The 17,027-nt window shown below is 33.8% G+C and overlaps 1 protein-coding gene across 1 annotated transcript in view; it reads left to right on the forward strand.

The window, feature by feature from the left end:
- The window catches only part of LOC127728640 (valine--tRNA ligase-like), a 59,100-nt gene extending 46,064 nt beyond the window's left edge, over nt 1-13,036 (forward strand). Inside the window, exons 23-24 of the mRNA XM_052236167.1 lie at nt 9,478-9,612; nt 12,719-13,036. Of these exons, the coding sequence (XP_052092127.1) occupies nt 9,478-9,612; nt 12,719-12,784 (201 nt within the window). The 3' untranslated portion in view covers nt 12,785-13,036. The remainder of the gene's footprint in view (nt 1-9,477; nt 9,613-12,718) is intronic.
- Nucleotides 13,037-17,027: the final 3,991 nt, after the last annotated feature.

Below are 17,027 nucleotides of genomic sequence, written 5' to 3' on the forward strand. Positions count from 1 at the left end.
AAAAAAAAAGTAGGTTTGATAAGGCCCGAAAATGGCCCCTTTTTCTAGCTACAATTTGAAATTAGGATTTATTGACCAATATCACAATGAATCATAGCCAATACAATGACTAGATAGGAAATATGTCTTTTTGTTGAAAATTTACGTACTTTCATTCTATTCATGACGTCGTCATTAACAGCAATTATTTTGATTTTCCACGAATATTTAATGAAAACGGGTAAATTACTATTGATATTTTGGACAAGAAACATAGAGCTCATGTGTCAACAACAAAGATCTTTTCAAATAATGTCTGTTATAACATTTTACATATCTGACTTAAAATAAAATATGGAAAAAAAAGTTCTATCTAACTTTCTCACATGTATTTTAATCAGCTTAGAACACTTTTTATCTTGAAACATTGAACTTAATAACCCTACTTACTCTTTTGGAGTACATAACTTAAATTTCTACCCCATTTTTCTATAAAAATAGCATATGAAGTTACATTTTTATGCCCCACTTAGGGTACATTTGTCTGTCCGTCTGTCCCACTTCAGGTTAAAGTTTTTGGTCAAGGTAGTTTTTGATGAAGTTGAAGTCCAATCAAATTGAAACTTAGTACACATGTTCCCTATGATATGATCTTTCTAATTTTAATGCCAAATTAGAGTTTTGACCCCAATTTCACTGTCCACTGAACATAGAAAATGATAGTGCCGCTTCAGGTTAAAGTTTTTGGTCAAGGTAGTTTTTGATGAAGTTGAAGTCCAATCAACTTGAAACTTAGTACACATGTTCCCTATGATATAATCTTTCTAATTTTAATGCCAAATTAGAGTTTTGACCCCAATTTCACGGTCCACTGAACATAGAAAATGATAGTGCGAGTGGGGCATCCGTATACTATGGACACATTCTTGTTTTTAACATATTTGAATTGCTCAGGTAAAAAATAGTATTTATGCAATTTTTTCTCAAAAATTACTGTGGGATCGAAACTATTGTATGCCCTTTAGGCATAGTACATGTTATTGGGCAATATTTGAATTATTAAGAAATTTTTTATGCATTTAGAACTCAGTGAAACTTCATCTGAATAGTGAAAAAAAACACAAGTATACCTCCAAAGATACAGTTGATTTGAATTGTGAAATAAGTATATTAATGTATAGAGTGTAAGTAAAAAGTGGCCAAAAATATCAGGGTTTTCCTGAAAATCTGTCCACAAATGTTTAATTAAAACTTATATGTCATTGCTGTAAAAATCTGTTTTGATGATATGAATATATAACAGGGATTAGTTTTTTTCAAAGAAGTCTATATGTAGCATAGAAAAAGGGTAAAAATTACAAAAATAAACATTTAACATAGTGAAGGTGTCACAATGCAAAACCATATTTTTTCTTTTTTTCATTCATCACTCAAACTTAAATGATTTAGAAAGCAAAAACACATCTGGTGGTCCCCTTATATTTTCATATTCTTAAAACAGAAATGTTTTCAGCAATAAAGTATCATTTTAATCAATTTCTGTGGAAGTATATTTAAGAAATCACAATTTAAAGTGGAATAAATGTATATTTTTTGCTGCTTTTTACATAGATTATATACATTTATAAACCTATTTCATAAATTTTAAACAAGTTTGGCAGGAATGAGGTTTGAAATGTTCTCCTTCATACTATCTTCGTCTGGTTTTGATTGCAGGAAAAATATGTTAAAAGCAGCAATTTTTTATTCAAATTTGCCAATTATCAAAAATCTCTTTTCTAAAACTAGTCTACATGATAAAGAATTAAGGAACTTAAATTGATTGATGCTTGGGCGACACTCTACAAATGATCCTCATTGTCTCTTGTGCAAAACGGTGTGGGCAAAAAAGAAATATCGTCTGTCCTTGTGTTTTTCCCATCATTGAAGCGCTCTTATTTTGCAGTTATTGCACTAGTACATGAAATATGAGCATTGGACGGGAGGGAACAACATTGGAGTGCTGTTTTTTTTTTCTTTTATTCAATATTCAATGAGTGGCAAACATAATGGCATTGGGGACATATAGTTCCCATTGAAATCCTGTGGGAAATCAAATTTAAATCTTCATTTCTAGAACTAATTTGACGTTTTCAAACAATCTTAACAGGAATGATTTATATAAGGACCTCAACAAAATGGTTTTGATAGCATGAAAACATGACCTTTAGAGGCAATCATTGATACTGATTGGCCAATTTCAAATCTTCTCTGACGAAAGTACATGGCAAAAAAGTTTGAAACTTTTCAGGATTGATGGTTTGGGGACCCTCTACAAGCTTCTTGTTTCTGTTGTTAAATTTTTCCATGTGCTGGATTAAGGCTCTTTGAAGCCGCAAGTTATTTAGTTTGTTGTGCATATGTCATATTTTGTTAAGACTTTGTCATGAGATGTATGATTTAATTATAACCAAATGATTTTATTTTTTGTATGATCTTATAAAGATTTTAAGAAAGAAAAATAACCAAAATATTGTTATCAGGTATATATTTTAAAACGATTTATTAACAAAACCAAACAAAGAAAGAACAGTTCGAAGAATTTTTTCCACAAACAGAATAATATCTAATTCCAATGTTTACAATATTTAAGTCAGCTAGTTACTTAGCCTGAGCAAGTGCATGCCTCTACATTAAATATGACATTATCATAATGGTGTTTAGTTAAAATAAAATTGTATTTAATGGGTATGTGTAGATTCCATAAGTAGCCCAGAGAACTAGGTACTAGGACAACTTTAGACACCTGTGTACAAATAGTATGATATGTAAAAGTCATATGAAAGTAGAATTGAAGATAAAATGATAGATTTGTTTGAATGAGACAGTAAATTAGATTGAATCAAACAGTTAAAACTTGAAATGGTTACCTGTATTTAAAACTAGTTGTAGTTTCAGTCAAATGAATTCTGTTACCAAATATACATACGAACAGAACAAAGACAACATTCTTGTTTTATTTGAATAAATGATTTCTAAGTTCAACATAAGCAACAATAGTTACAAATATGTAGGTATAAGGCATTTGTTATGCATAAACTAGGCTGTTGGTTGTCTACAGTTTATGACTTTTTAAAACATTCTCTTGTAGGGCTTGTATCTTAAATAGTCGAACAAGTTCAGGTAGTATTTACCCTCAGAACATGTTGGTTAACTTTTGTTATGTATTTTATTTGCTGAGAGACCAAATTTTGTCCATGAAAACTCATTATTTTCAGATTTCTCACTTAAAGCTGAGAAACTGAAAATTTGCTATGAAAACAATGTATATTTGTAAATGCCTCATTAAGAAAGTTTTCCCAATAAAGTATAACATTATATAGAAGTTAAAGTTTTCCCAATAAAGCATACCATTGTATAGAAGTCAAAGTTTTCCAATAAAGCATAACATTATATAGAAGTCAAAGTTTTCCCAATAAAGTATAACATTATATAGAAGTTAAAGTTTTCCCAATAAAGCATACCATTGTATAGAAGTCAAAGTTTTCCAATAAAGCATACCATTATATAGAAGTCAAAGTTTTCCCAATAAAGTATAACATTATATAGAAGTTAAAGTTTTCCCAATAAACTTTAACATCATATAAAAGTTAAAGTTTTCCCAATAAAGCATACCATTATATAGAAGTCAAAGTTTTCCCAATAAAGTATAACATTATATAGAAGGTAAACTTTATACGGATTTATGGTTTATCAACATACTCATAGATTTCAAGTTTATTGAAAACAATTGATTATGCAGAATATTACTGTTGAAAATGTTTTGATGTTTCTAGGGTCTATTATATATTTTCTCAAGATAAACTGGCGAATGCAGTATTTCTCTTTATAATTATTATATTATCATTATTCCTTCCCTTACAAACTTTTACAAGCAGCACAAGTTTTTGTAGACAAGCAAGGTCTTTTTTTTCTTATCTTTGAAATTTAATGACAAGGAAAAGAAATTTGAAATTTTTGCCCACTACCCCTTCAGAAGGCTGACAGTCATACCCATATCCTCCCCCTTTAGAAGACTGACAGTCATTCCCATACCCTCCCCCTTTAGAAGGCTGACAGTCATACCCATACCCTCCCTCTTTAGAAGACTGACAGTCATACCCATATCCTCCCCCTTTGGAAGGCTGACGGTCATACCCATATCCTCCCCCTTTGGAAGGCTGACAGACATATCCATACCCTCCCCCTTTAGAAGGCTGACAGTCATACCCATACCCTCCCCTTCAGAAGGCTGACAGTCATACCTATACCCTCCCCCTTTAGAAGACTGACAGTCATACCCATACCCTCCCCCTTTAGAAGGCTGACAGTCATACCCATACCCTCCCTCTTTAGAAGGCTGAAAGTCATACCCATACCCTCCCTCTTTAGAAGGCTGACAGTCATACCCATACCCTCCCCTTTAGAAGACTGACAGTCATACCCATACCCTCCCCCTTTAGAAGGCTGACAGTCATACCCATACCCTCCCCCTTCAGAAGACTGACAGTCATACCCATACCCTCCCCCTTCAGAAGGCTGACAGTCATACCTATACCCTCCCCCTTTAGAAGACTGACGATCATACCCATACCCTCCCTCTTCAGAAGGCTGACAGTAATACCCATACCCTCCCCCTTTAGAAGGCAGACAGTCATACCCATATCCTCCCCTTTTGTAGGCTGACAGTCATTCCCATACCCTCCAATTCTTTTCAACACATATGCACACAACTTAAAAAGAATTTGGATTATTATACAGAAGTTTACTTGAATCTATTGAAATTATGAGCAAATTTGTTGATAATGATTATTTATGTTATCATGAGAATAACTATGCTGCATTGGGGTTCAGTCAAGTCTTCAAAAAGATTGGAAATTATTAGTTAGACATCTGTGCAGTCATGCAGTCATCACAACCCAAAAGGAACATCTAGGTCACTGTATGGTTAGCCCTCATGCCAAATACAGAGCCCTAAATCCCAACAAGTCACAACTTCATAAGGTGTACATAAAAGTAATCCATGTAGACCCTCATAAAAGCCCCTCATCTTACCTGTATGTGTATTACCTCTTTGTAAGCAATAGATTGGATAAAGTTTATCTCAGTGCAAACATTGAGAGGATTAGGATGTTTGTACATGCCTTTTATGGGGAGATAATTGGCTAATGTTTTACTCTTATTTGTTGACTTCTGGTTATGGTGACATTGGAATTTGACAATTAAGGAAAAGTGATTCAGTTTGTTCTGATTTAGTATGCTATTGATTTTTCTGTTTGTTATGTGAATTACTTGAGACATCCTGGCATAGATTTTTATTCTTATAGAAAATATTCTCTGGAAACAACATTTATATATGGAGTTGTAAAATAAAAGAATAAATTTGTTTGTGTATGTAATAAAAATAGACAAATGTGTTATTTTTTACATATATAAACAAAACTTATTTTTATAGTATTAAGTTATAGTAGCATTGGTGACATTCTACTTTAGATTAGTTAAACCTAGGCTACTGTCTATCCTAGGTGGTTAGATAATGTCTACTTGACATAAAGAACAAACTATAACACTGAGTCTGTCAGTTATTGTCAAAGGTTACATGTTTTCTCTCCTTTCTGCATTTACTTTGACAACAAAAGTCTGCATCAGTTATGAAAACACTTATCATGTTGTGAGTGTGTAGGGTTATAGGTGAATAATATGTTGAAGAAGAAAGAAAGATTATTTTAATTTGAAGGTATTTGATGTTGCAAGAAAACATTTATGAAGCCGTAGTAGAATTTTTTTTTAAATTTCTATTCACAAAGGTTGAAAAGATTGACAGACATGTGGTTGGGGTGACTGTAATCATATTACAAGGTAGACAGGGACTGTTAAGGGATGACTACACTGATTGACAGACATGTGGTTGGGATGACTGTTATTATATTACAAAGTAGACAGGGACTGTTAAGGGATGACTACACTGATTGACAGACATGTGGTTGGGATGACTGTTATTATATTACAAAGTAGACAGGGACTGTTGATGGATGACTACACTGATTGACAGACATGTGGTTGGGGTGACTGTAATCATATTACAAGGTAGACAGGGACTGTTAAGGGATGACTACACTGATTGACAGACATGTGGTTGGGATGACTGTTATTATATTACAAAGTAGACAGGGACTGTTAAGGGATGACTACACTGATTGACAGACATGTGGTTGGGATGACTGTTATTATATTACAAAGTAGACAGGGACTGTTAAGGAATGACTACACTGATTGACAGACATGTGGTTGGGATGACTGTTATTATATTACAAAGTAGACAGGGACTGTTGATGGATGACTGCACTGATTGACAGACATGTGGGTGGGATAACTGTTATTATATTACAAAGTAGACAGGGACTGTTAAGGGATGACTACACTGATTGACAGACATGTGGTTGGGATGACTGTTATTATAATACAAAGTAGACAGGGACTGTTAAGGAATGACTACACTGATTGACAGACATGTGGTTGGGATGACTGTTATTATATTACAAAGTAGACAGGGACTGTTAAGGGATGACTACACTGATTGACAGACATGTGGTTGGGATGACTGTAATTATATTACAAAGTAGACAGGGACTGTTAAGGGATGACTACACCGATTGACAGACATGTGGTTGGGATGACTGTTATTATATTACAAAGAAGACAGGGACTGTTGATGGATGACTGCACTGATTGACAGACATGTGGGTGGGATAACTGTTATTATATTACAAAGTAGACAGGGACTGTTAAGGGATGACTACACTGATTGACAGACATGTGGTTGGGATGACTGTTATTATAATACAAAGTAGACAGGGACTGTTAAGGAATGACTACACTGATTGACAGACATATGGGTGGGATGACTGTTATTATATTACAAGGTAGACAGGGACTGTTGATGGATGACTGCACTGATTGACAGACATGTGGTTGGGATGACTGTTATAATAATACAAAGTAGACAGGGACTGTTAAGGAATGACTACACTGATTGACAGACATGTGGTTGGGATGACTGTTATTATATTACAAAGTAGACAGGGACTGTTAAGGGATGACTACACTGATTGACAGACATGTGGTTGGGATGACTGTTATTATATTACAAAGTAGACAGGGACTGTTAAGGGATGACTACACTGATTGACAGACATGTGGTTGGGTTGACTGTTATTATATTACAAAGTAGACAGGGACTGTTGATGGATGACTACACTGATTGACAGACATGTGGTTGGGATGACTGTTATTATATTACAAGGTAGACAGGGACTGTTGATGGATGACTGCACTGATTGACAGACATGTGGTTGGGATGACTGTTATTATAATACAAAGTAGACAGGGACTGTTAAGGAATGACTACACTGATTGACAGACATGTGGTTGGGATGACTGTTATTATATTACAAGGTAGACAGGGACTGTTGATGGATGACTGCACTGATTGACAGACATGTGGTTGGGATGACTGTTATTATAATACAAAGTAGACAGGGACTGTTAAGGAATGACTACACTGATTGACAGACATGTGGTTGGGATGACTGTTATTATATTACAAGGTAGACAGGGACTGTTGATGGGTGACTGCACTGATTGACAGACATGTGGTTGGGATGACTGTAATCATATTACAAGGTAGACAGTGACTGTTGAGGGATGACTGCACTGATTGACAAACATGTGGTTGAGGTGACTGTTATAACATTTATCATATTATCTTGTTCAGTTTACTGTACTATGTGTACTGTTATCATATTTATCAGGTCATATTGAATCTTTTTATGTAAATAAGAAGATGTGGTATGAGTGCCAATGAGACAACTCTCCATCCAAGTCACAAAGTATAAAAAGTAAACAATTATAGGTCAAAGTACAGCCTTTAACACGGAGCCTTGGCTCACCACGAACATCAAGCTATAAAGGGCCCCAAAATTACTAGTTTAAAACAACAATTCAAACAGGAAAACCAATTGTCTAATCTATATAAAAAACGAGAAATGAGAAACACTTATGAACCACACCAACAAATGACAACCACTGAACAACAGACTCCTGACTTAGGACAGGTGCATACAAATGCAGCGGGTTTAAATGTTTTAATAGGCGCCAACCTTCACCCTAACCTGAAACGGTAGTGTAACATTACCACATAAAAAGACACACTATAAAATATCAATTGAAATGGCTTAACTTGATAAAAAAAAACAAAAACAAGTAAACACACACTGAACGAATAAGTTTGATCTATGACACAATAGCTTAATTTTGTGCATTACAGTTCAGTTATCCTTTTTTTTAACAAAGCTATGTAAAATGCAATACTTTAAGAATTTCTGTGTATAAGATATAAATACATAAGTATTTTGCCATATTAAGGTAATTTTGATACAAATGTTTACATCTGTTCTGGAAAATTATGCCAGTGTGTTTCCAGAAATTAAACCTGTACTATTAAATTTATATTAGTTTGTTGAGAAACATTTGGTTAGAAATTGAACATGGGATATCTGATATGAAAAAGATTGAAATGAGGATAAACACTTTCATAATTATAATAGCATTTATGATTAAAGCATGAATATGCACTTTTTAAAAACCTTCAAGTCATGTAGTTAATTGATCATACCACAGTTACCAAATTATGATAGTAATTCTTCTGTAATTTACATCCAAGGATGTCAATTTGGTAATGGCATTGGTTTGACATGTGTATAGGAGAGGTCGATGGGCATAAAGAATACAAACATTAGGAGTAAACACTAAACATCAAGGGATTTCTGTTTGATGAAATTGATAATTGTACTGACAAAGTGAAAGGATTTTGTCCCAGGTTTTCATACTTGTTTTTGGAATTATGGGTGGGACATACTTGTCATCATTCTACCCAAATCGTAATCTTTTATAACCAAAAATGTGTAAAGAAATTAACCTGTCACTTTGTAACTTTTATCAATTTTGATAGTAAAAGACATGTATTATTGTCCTGACAAATTTTTTAATAATTTATTACTCCAGTATTAGATAATAAGACAGAGAGATAATCAGAATTCTAGTAGTGTATCAATATTTCAGATTTTATGTTTTTATCGTCACGTTTTTCTCTTTATTTCAATTAGAAAATTTAATACAACAGAACTGAACTACCGTAATCATGATATAAATAATTAAAAGTGCATTTCTCTCAGGTTTTGAAATAAATGATTCACCACTCTTAAAGTGTAATTAAAACTCTAATCTATGCATGATTCCAGAAAAATTGAGTATCCACAGCTACACTACCTTTTAAACAGAATCTCTGAGGTATTTCAGACCATATCGATTTTTTACAATTTGTTTTTAGTGCTCTACATGTTACAGGTTGTAATAGACCTTACATATCATATTGTTATTGTTTTATTTTACAATTTGTTTTAATTGTTCTTTATGTTACAGGATATAATAGATCCAGCTGTAGAGGTTTCAAAACTAAAGGAAAAAATAAGGAAAGTTGAAATAAAATTAGAAAAGTTGACAAAGAGCAAAAAGAGTAGAAAGTATGAAAACTCTGTTATAGTAAAGGATGAAAAGGTAAATGGACTTTTGGTTTATATGTATGAACACCCATTGGCCATTAGTAATGAGCTAACATGTGATTGCTAGGGATCTCTCTATGGCTTGCAGTAATGAGCTTACATGTGATTTCTAAGGATCTCTTTATGACTGTCAGTAAAGAGATAAGGGGTGATTTCCAGGGATCTCTCTATGGCATGCAGTTCTGGTGATCTTATAGGGTAGAATGCATTGTGTTTGAATTAAGTAGAAAAAGACATTTGTACAAATGAACGATTTAATGATGGATGACAATGATTTTTAAACATACATACAATGACGTTACATAGACAGCTCTAAAGTGTGTAAAAACATGTATATATCCCGTGGTACAAGGAAAGTCTCTATTTATCCTCAACAGCAGTAAGGAGCTTACAGGTTCTTTCTAGGGATCTCTCCATGGCCTGCAGTAATGAGCTCACATGTGATTTCTAGGGATGGATATCGTTATGGCCTTCAGTAAAGGGCTTAAAAGTTGATTTCTAGGGATCTCTCTATGGCCCGTAGTAATGAACTTTTAGTTGATTTCTAGAGATCTCAATCCTGCCTTCAGTAAAGAGCTTACAGGTGATTTCTAGGGATCTCTTTATGGCCTTCAGAGAAAAGCTTACAAGTGTTAACTAGTTTATACATTCAGACTACCCCTCTGAACTGGACTGTGCCCTAATGGTAATTAGATTGTGCCAGTGTTTAGTTATTGATAATAAGTGAACACCAAGGTTACATCTCTGAACTGGACTGTGGCCTAATGGTAACAAGTTTGTGCCAATGTTTAGTTATTGCTAATAAGTGAACACCCATGTTACACTTCTGAAATGGACTGTGACCTAACGTTAATTAGATTGTTTCAATGTTTAGTTATTGCTAATAAGTATACACCCAGGTTACACTTCTGAACTAGGACTGCGCCTTAATGGTAATTAGATTGTGCAAATGTTTAGCTTATTGCTAATAAGTGAAAACCCTGGTAATACCTCTGCGCTGGACTGTGACCTAATGGTAATTAGATTGTGCTAATGTTTAGCTTATTGCTAATACTTTGGATTCATTTATTTTCGTGGGTATCAATTTTCGTGAATAGAGAAAAAAAGACGTTTCGTGGTATACGTAAATTCGTGGATCGCTGATTACTAAAAAAAAAAAAAAAAAAATTCAGATACGCAATTCGTGGATTTCTTTTTGATTAAGGAGATCATATAACCTCCTTGGTTTGATCAATAATAAAACAAACAAAAAAGAAGGAATTCATTGAAAAAGTTTTGAATTGTCAAAATCCTCGCTTGGTCATTCTAGGTAAAAGTGTTCATTGAAAAACTTCTTTTACAATAATGGACAGAGACAACTAATTATTTGTTTATTTTACAATTTATAAATTCTTGTCGGAATTTTATCAGGCATTCAAAACTCTATGATTGAAAGTTCATTTCCCTAATCAAGATATAATAAACAATCATATAAGTAAAAGGTGTGAAAATAAATGTTCCTGTCATAAACAATATTACCTACGGGCAACATCCCCGTACTTAATCCTATTAATCACCAGTAAACCAAACTATGACACGGTAATTAACAACTTGCAGTTATTTTCCATGAACAGTTTTAATCAATTTTAAAAAGTAAATTATCACTGATATTAGATATATTTATTATTGATTTAATCAAAATACTTGTATCTTCTTTCAATAAAAACACGTGTTATGTAACAATGTTTATCGCAAGTCAACACTATACTAGAACTGCATAACATAACCGGAAATAAACACCCGACTCCATACACACTTCTCGGGATTATTCTTCGTTGAATTCTAAAATTCGTGGTTCGCTGTGACCCACGAAACCCACGAAAATTGGTATACCATATATCTCTATGGCCCGTAGTAATGAACTTTTAGTTGATTTCTAGAGATCTCAATCCTGCCTTCAGTAAAGAGCTTACAGGTGATTTCTAGGGATCTCTTTATGGCCTTCAGAGAAAAGCTTACAAGTGTTGACTAGTTTATACATTCAGACTACCCCTCTGAACTGGACTGTGCCCTAATGGTAATTAGATTGTGCCAATGTTTAGTTTATTGCTAATAAGTGAACACCCAGGTTACACCTCTGAACTGGACAGTGACCTAATGGTAATTAGATTGTGCCAATGTTGAGCTTATTGCTAATAAGTGAACACCCAGGTTACACCTCTGAACTGGACAGTGACCTAATGGTAATTAGATTGTGCCAATGTTTAGTTTATTGCTAATAAGTGAACACCCAGGTTACACCTCTGAACTGGACTGTGACCTAATGGTAATGAAATTGTGCCAATGTTTAGCTTATTGCTAATAAGTGAACACCCTGGTTACACCTCTGAACTGAACTGTGCCCTCATGGTAATTAGATTGTGCCAATGTTTAGCTTATTGCTAATAAGTGAACACCTTGTTACACCTCTGAACTAGGATTGTGACGTAATGGTAATTAGATTGTGCCAATGTTTAGCTTATTGCTAATAAATGAACACCTAGGTTACAATTCTGAACTGGACTGTGACCTAATGGTAATTAGATTGTACCAATGTTAAGCTTATTGCTAATAAGTGAACACCTATGTTGCAGCTTTGTATTGGACTGTGACCTAATGGTAATTAGGTTGTGCCATTTTTAGCTTATTGCTAATAAGTGAACACCCAGGTTACACCTCTGAACTGAACTGTGCCCTAATGGTAATTAGATTGTGCCAATGTTTAGCTTATTGCTAATAAGTGAACACCCAGGTTACACCTCTGAACGGGTATATTATATTAACTAGTTTATACTAGTGTCCGCTAATAAGTTATAAATTCTGTTAACATTTATTATGTGGCATTATGTGACTTAAAATTTGGAAGGTTTTACAATGTGAACACTTTGCATTTGTCAAAATTATGCAGTTGTACATTTAAAAAAATCTTTTATGTACTGAGTACATAACTCAAGCAAGAAGAAATTTATTATATCTTGTTATTACAGTATTAGTGAATCAATAATGTAATACAATTATAGGGCATTAGTTTGATTTATTTACAATCTGAATACTACTGATAATATTAACTTTTTTTATTACAGACAGAAGAATTACAACAGCAGATAAAAACGATCATGAGTAGGATTAAGCATATAGAAGATTTGTGACAAAAGAAATTATTAGAAGACTTATTGTATCAAAAACATTTTAATCATTGAAAGGAATTTTAATAATAATTTATCCTAACTGAATGGTATTTTTTTTGCATGCAGTATTGATATAATACTTGCTATAGTTGTTTGTTACCACTGTAAGAAGTTCAAACGTCAATTATATGTCAATGGCAAAGCATCATTTGGATGTTGAGTAAACATTTATAAGACTTCCATTAAAACAGCAGCAATAAAACTTAAACTAGATGTGTCAGTAAGACAAACTCGATCAGTTAGTCACCATTAAAGACTAGTCTTTTTTTGAAAAGCAGGCATTACAATAAGAAATTCGAGACAAATACATTTTTCATGAAATTGTTTATGGGACCTTCATTCTTCTTAAAGTCAATCAGCCATAACTAAGTGGAAAATTGATCTATAGGTCATCATTATACATGTCTACTACTGTACCAAAAAAAGGATCAGTATCTGCAAGCATAAAATATGTCTGGAGAACTGTTCAATTTCAGAAGGGCGGAATGATGGTAACACTATTTTCCCTTGCCACTTATTGGTTTGGGCTTGAAAACATGAATATATCAACATGCAGTCCAAAATAATAAAGACTTAAATTTTTTTATTCTAGATGCACATTTTCGTCTACACAAGACTCATTAGTGACACTTGATTCAAAACAGTTAGAAGGCCAAATCATGAATGATTTCAATGGAAACATATAAAGCTCTGCTATTATCTTCATATTCCTAAATGGAATAAAAACTATTTAAAAAAAAACCATGGCAGCTCCGACAAGGTTGGCACATTTTGCTTGCTTAAACTAGTTTTGTCCCGCCTGCAACGAACGACACAGAATGTGAGACATAGGGATTACAATTTGGTGGCAACAGCTTCAAATATTTGTTTTAAGCTTTATATTTCAGTGGGTAGAGGACCTGGATGCTTCATACCTTGAATGCTGATACCGTATGTTACAAAGGTTCCGTCTGTCATACAGCCATTGTCCTTGACCTCATTTTAATGGTTCAGCTACTGCTTGAACAAATATTTAAAGTTTTTTTGTCATGTGAATTTCTCACTTGTTATGAGTTATAGGAATACTATATTTGGTATATGGGTTCCTTGCAATGTCTACATGTCAGTCAGACAGGGTTCACCTGACCTTGATCTAATTTCATGGATCAGTGATCAAGATTAAGTTTTCGTGGTCAAGTTCCTGTTTTAGATACTATACGCAATAGGGCAACTATATTTGGTGTTTGCAATGATTGTAAGGAATACATATCCGACTGGTAGGTTTCATTTGATCTTGACCTTTTTTTATGGTTCATTGGACAATGTTTAGATTTTGTTGTTTTGTCTATTTCTCAGATACTATTAGCAATAGGTCAACTCTATATTTGATGTATGGAATGATTAAAATATGTACATGTCCGACTGGCAGGTTTCATTTGATCTTGACCTCTTTTATGGTTCATTGGACAATGTTAAGTTTTTGTTGTTTGGTCTATTTCTTAGATACTATAATCCATAGGTCAACTTTGGTTGATGTATAGAATGATTGTCAGGTGTATATGTCTATCTGGCAGGGTTCATATGACCTTGACTTAATTTTCGTGGTTCTTTGGTCATTGTTAAGTTTTCGTGGTTTGGTCTGTTTTTCAGATACTATGAGCAATCGGTTAAATATATGTGGTTTATGGAATGATTGTAAGGTGTTACAGTAAATGACTGTTTGACATGGTTCATATGACCTTAACCTCATTTTCATGGTTCATTATTCAATGTTTAATATTTGTGGTTTGGTCTGTTTCTCAGGTACTTTGAACAATGGGCCACTATATTTATGGTATGGAATGATTAAAATGTGTACATGTCTATCTGGCCCGTTCATTTGACCTTGACTTTATTTTCATGGATCATTGATATGTATAGTGTATGTGTAATACAACCTTCATATAACCGATTTTCAAGATAAATTCAATTATGACAAGTAAAGGAGGCAAGAAATTTCAATGAGTGAACTGTTGTGTAAATATTTAGTCTTTACATTGGATAATTAGTGGAATGACAAGCAAAAGCAACTGCAAAAATGAAACCAGTCAAGAAAATGCACTCAACTCAGTATTTCAATTGACTTAAAGCACAGCTTCACAAAACACAAGATTCAGGATAAATACTTGTACTTGCTAAAAGTCAGTTGAGAGAATAAATCTCAATGTTCAGGTCACAGTCTAATTTCAAGTACACCAAAGCTGTGTTTATTTTTGAGATCGCTGTGTATGATAAATTGCACCAATATCCACTATATTTAAGTTCAGAGCTCAACATTTCATGTAAAAGTCACTTTGGTATAATGTAACATTTACTAGACTGGTTTTTATACAACCGCAAAATAATTTTGTGGTCGTTTATTGGTATGACGTTGGCGTTGTCGTCGTCGTCGTCGTCCGAAGACACATTGGTTTTCGCACTCTAACTTTAGTTTAAGTGAATGGATCTTTATGAAATTTTACCATAAGGTTCAATACCACAAAAGGAAGGTTGGGATTGTTTTTGGGGGTTATGGTACCAACAGTTAAGGAATAAGGGGCCAAAATTAAGCATTTTTGTAACTTCCAGACATAACTTGTGTGTTAGTTTATGGATCTCTCTGACATTGTACCACAGGGTTCCATATCACAAAGGGAATGCTTAGATTGATTTTGGGGGTAGTTGCCTCAAAATTTTGGGAATTAGGGGCCAAAAAAGGGAAAAAAAACCAAGCATTTTTCTACTTTCATGACAATAACTTGTGTGTAAGTGTATAGATCTTTCTGAAATTGTACTACAAGGTTCCATATCACAAAGGAAAAGCTTGAATTGAGTTTGGGGGTCATTGCCCAAAACGTTAAGGAATAAGGGGCCAAAAATAAGCATTTTTCTAGTTTCTAGACAATAACTTGTGTTCAAGTGTATGGATCTCTCTGAAATTGTTCTGCAAGGTACCATACCACAAAGAGAAGGCTGGGATTGATTTTGGGGGTAATTGCCTCAAAATTTTAGGAATTAGGGGCCAAAAAGGGGCAAAAATCAAGCATTTTCCTAGTTTTAGGACAATAACTTGTGTGTAAGTGTATGGATCTTTATGAAATTATACTACAAGGTTCCATATCACAAAGGGAAAGCTGGAATTGATTTTGGGGGTAATTGCTTCAAAATTTTAGGAATTAGGGGCAAAAAAAGGGGCAAAAAACAAGCATTTTTCTAGTTTTATGACAATAACTTGTGTGTAAGTGTATGGATCTTTCTGAAATTGTACTTCAAGGTTCCATATCACAAAGAGAAAGCTGGAATTGAGTTTGGGGGTAATTGCCCAAAATGTTTAGGAATTAGGGGCCAAAAATAAGCATTTTTCTAGTTTCCAGACAATAACGTGTGTTTAAGTGTATGGATCTTTATGAAATTGTACTACAAGGTTCCATTTCACAAAGGGAATGCTGGGATTGATTTTGGGGGTAATTGCCTCAAAATGTTAGGAATTAAGGGCCAAAAAAGGGGCAAAAACAAGCATTTTTCTAGTGTCATGACAATAACTTGTGTGTAAGTGTATGGATCTTTATGAAATTATACTACAAGGTTCCATATCACAAAGGGAAAGCTGGAATTGAGTTTGGGGGTAATTGCCCAAAATGTTTAGAAATAAAGGGCCAAAAAGGGCCAAAAATAAGCATTTTTCTAGTTTCTAGACAATAATTTGTGTTCAAGTGTATGGATCTCTCTGAAATTGTACTACAAGGTACCATACTACAAAGGGAAGGCTGGGATTGATTTTGGGGGTAATTGCCTCAAAAGTTTAGGAATTAGGGGCCAAAAAGGGCCAAAAATCAAGCATTTTTCTAGTTTCAGGATAATAACTTGTGTGTAAGTGTATGGATCTTTATGAAATTGTACTACAAGGTTCCATATCACAAAGGGAAAGCTGGGTTTCAATATGGGATTAATTGCCCCAAACGTATAGGAATTTGGGGCAAAAAAGGGGCAAAAAAACAAGCATTTTTCTAGTTTCCAGACAATAACTTGTGTTCAAGTGTATGGATCTCTCTGAAATTGTACTGCAAGGTACCATACCATAAAGGGAAGGCTTAGATTGAGTTTGGGGTTGATGAATCATAAGGGGGTTAAAAAAAATTTGGGGGGAGGGATTTTTTTTTCTTTTTTATTCTTTAAAATTTTCCATTTTAAATTGGTTATTTCTGAT

The sequence above is a fragment of the Mytilus californianus genome, unplaced genomic scaffold (genome assembly GCF_021869535.1).
Source record: "Mytilus californianus isolate M0D057914Y unplaced genomic scaffold, xbMytCali1.0.p SCAF_2, whole genome shotgun sequence".
Lineage (NCBI taxonomy): Eukaryota > Metazoa > Mollusca > Bivalvia > Mytilida > Mytilidae > Mytilus > Mytilus californianus.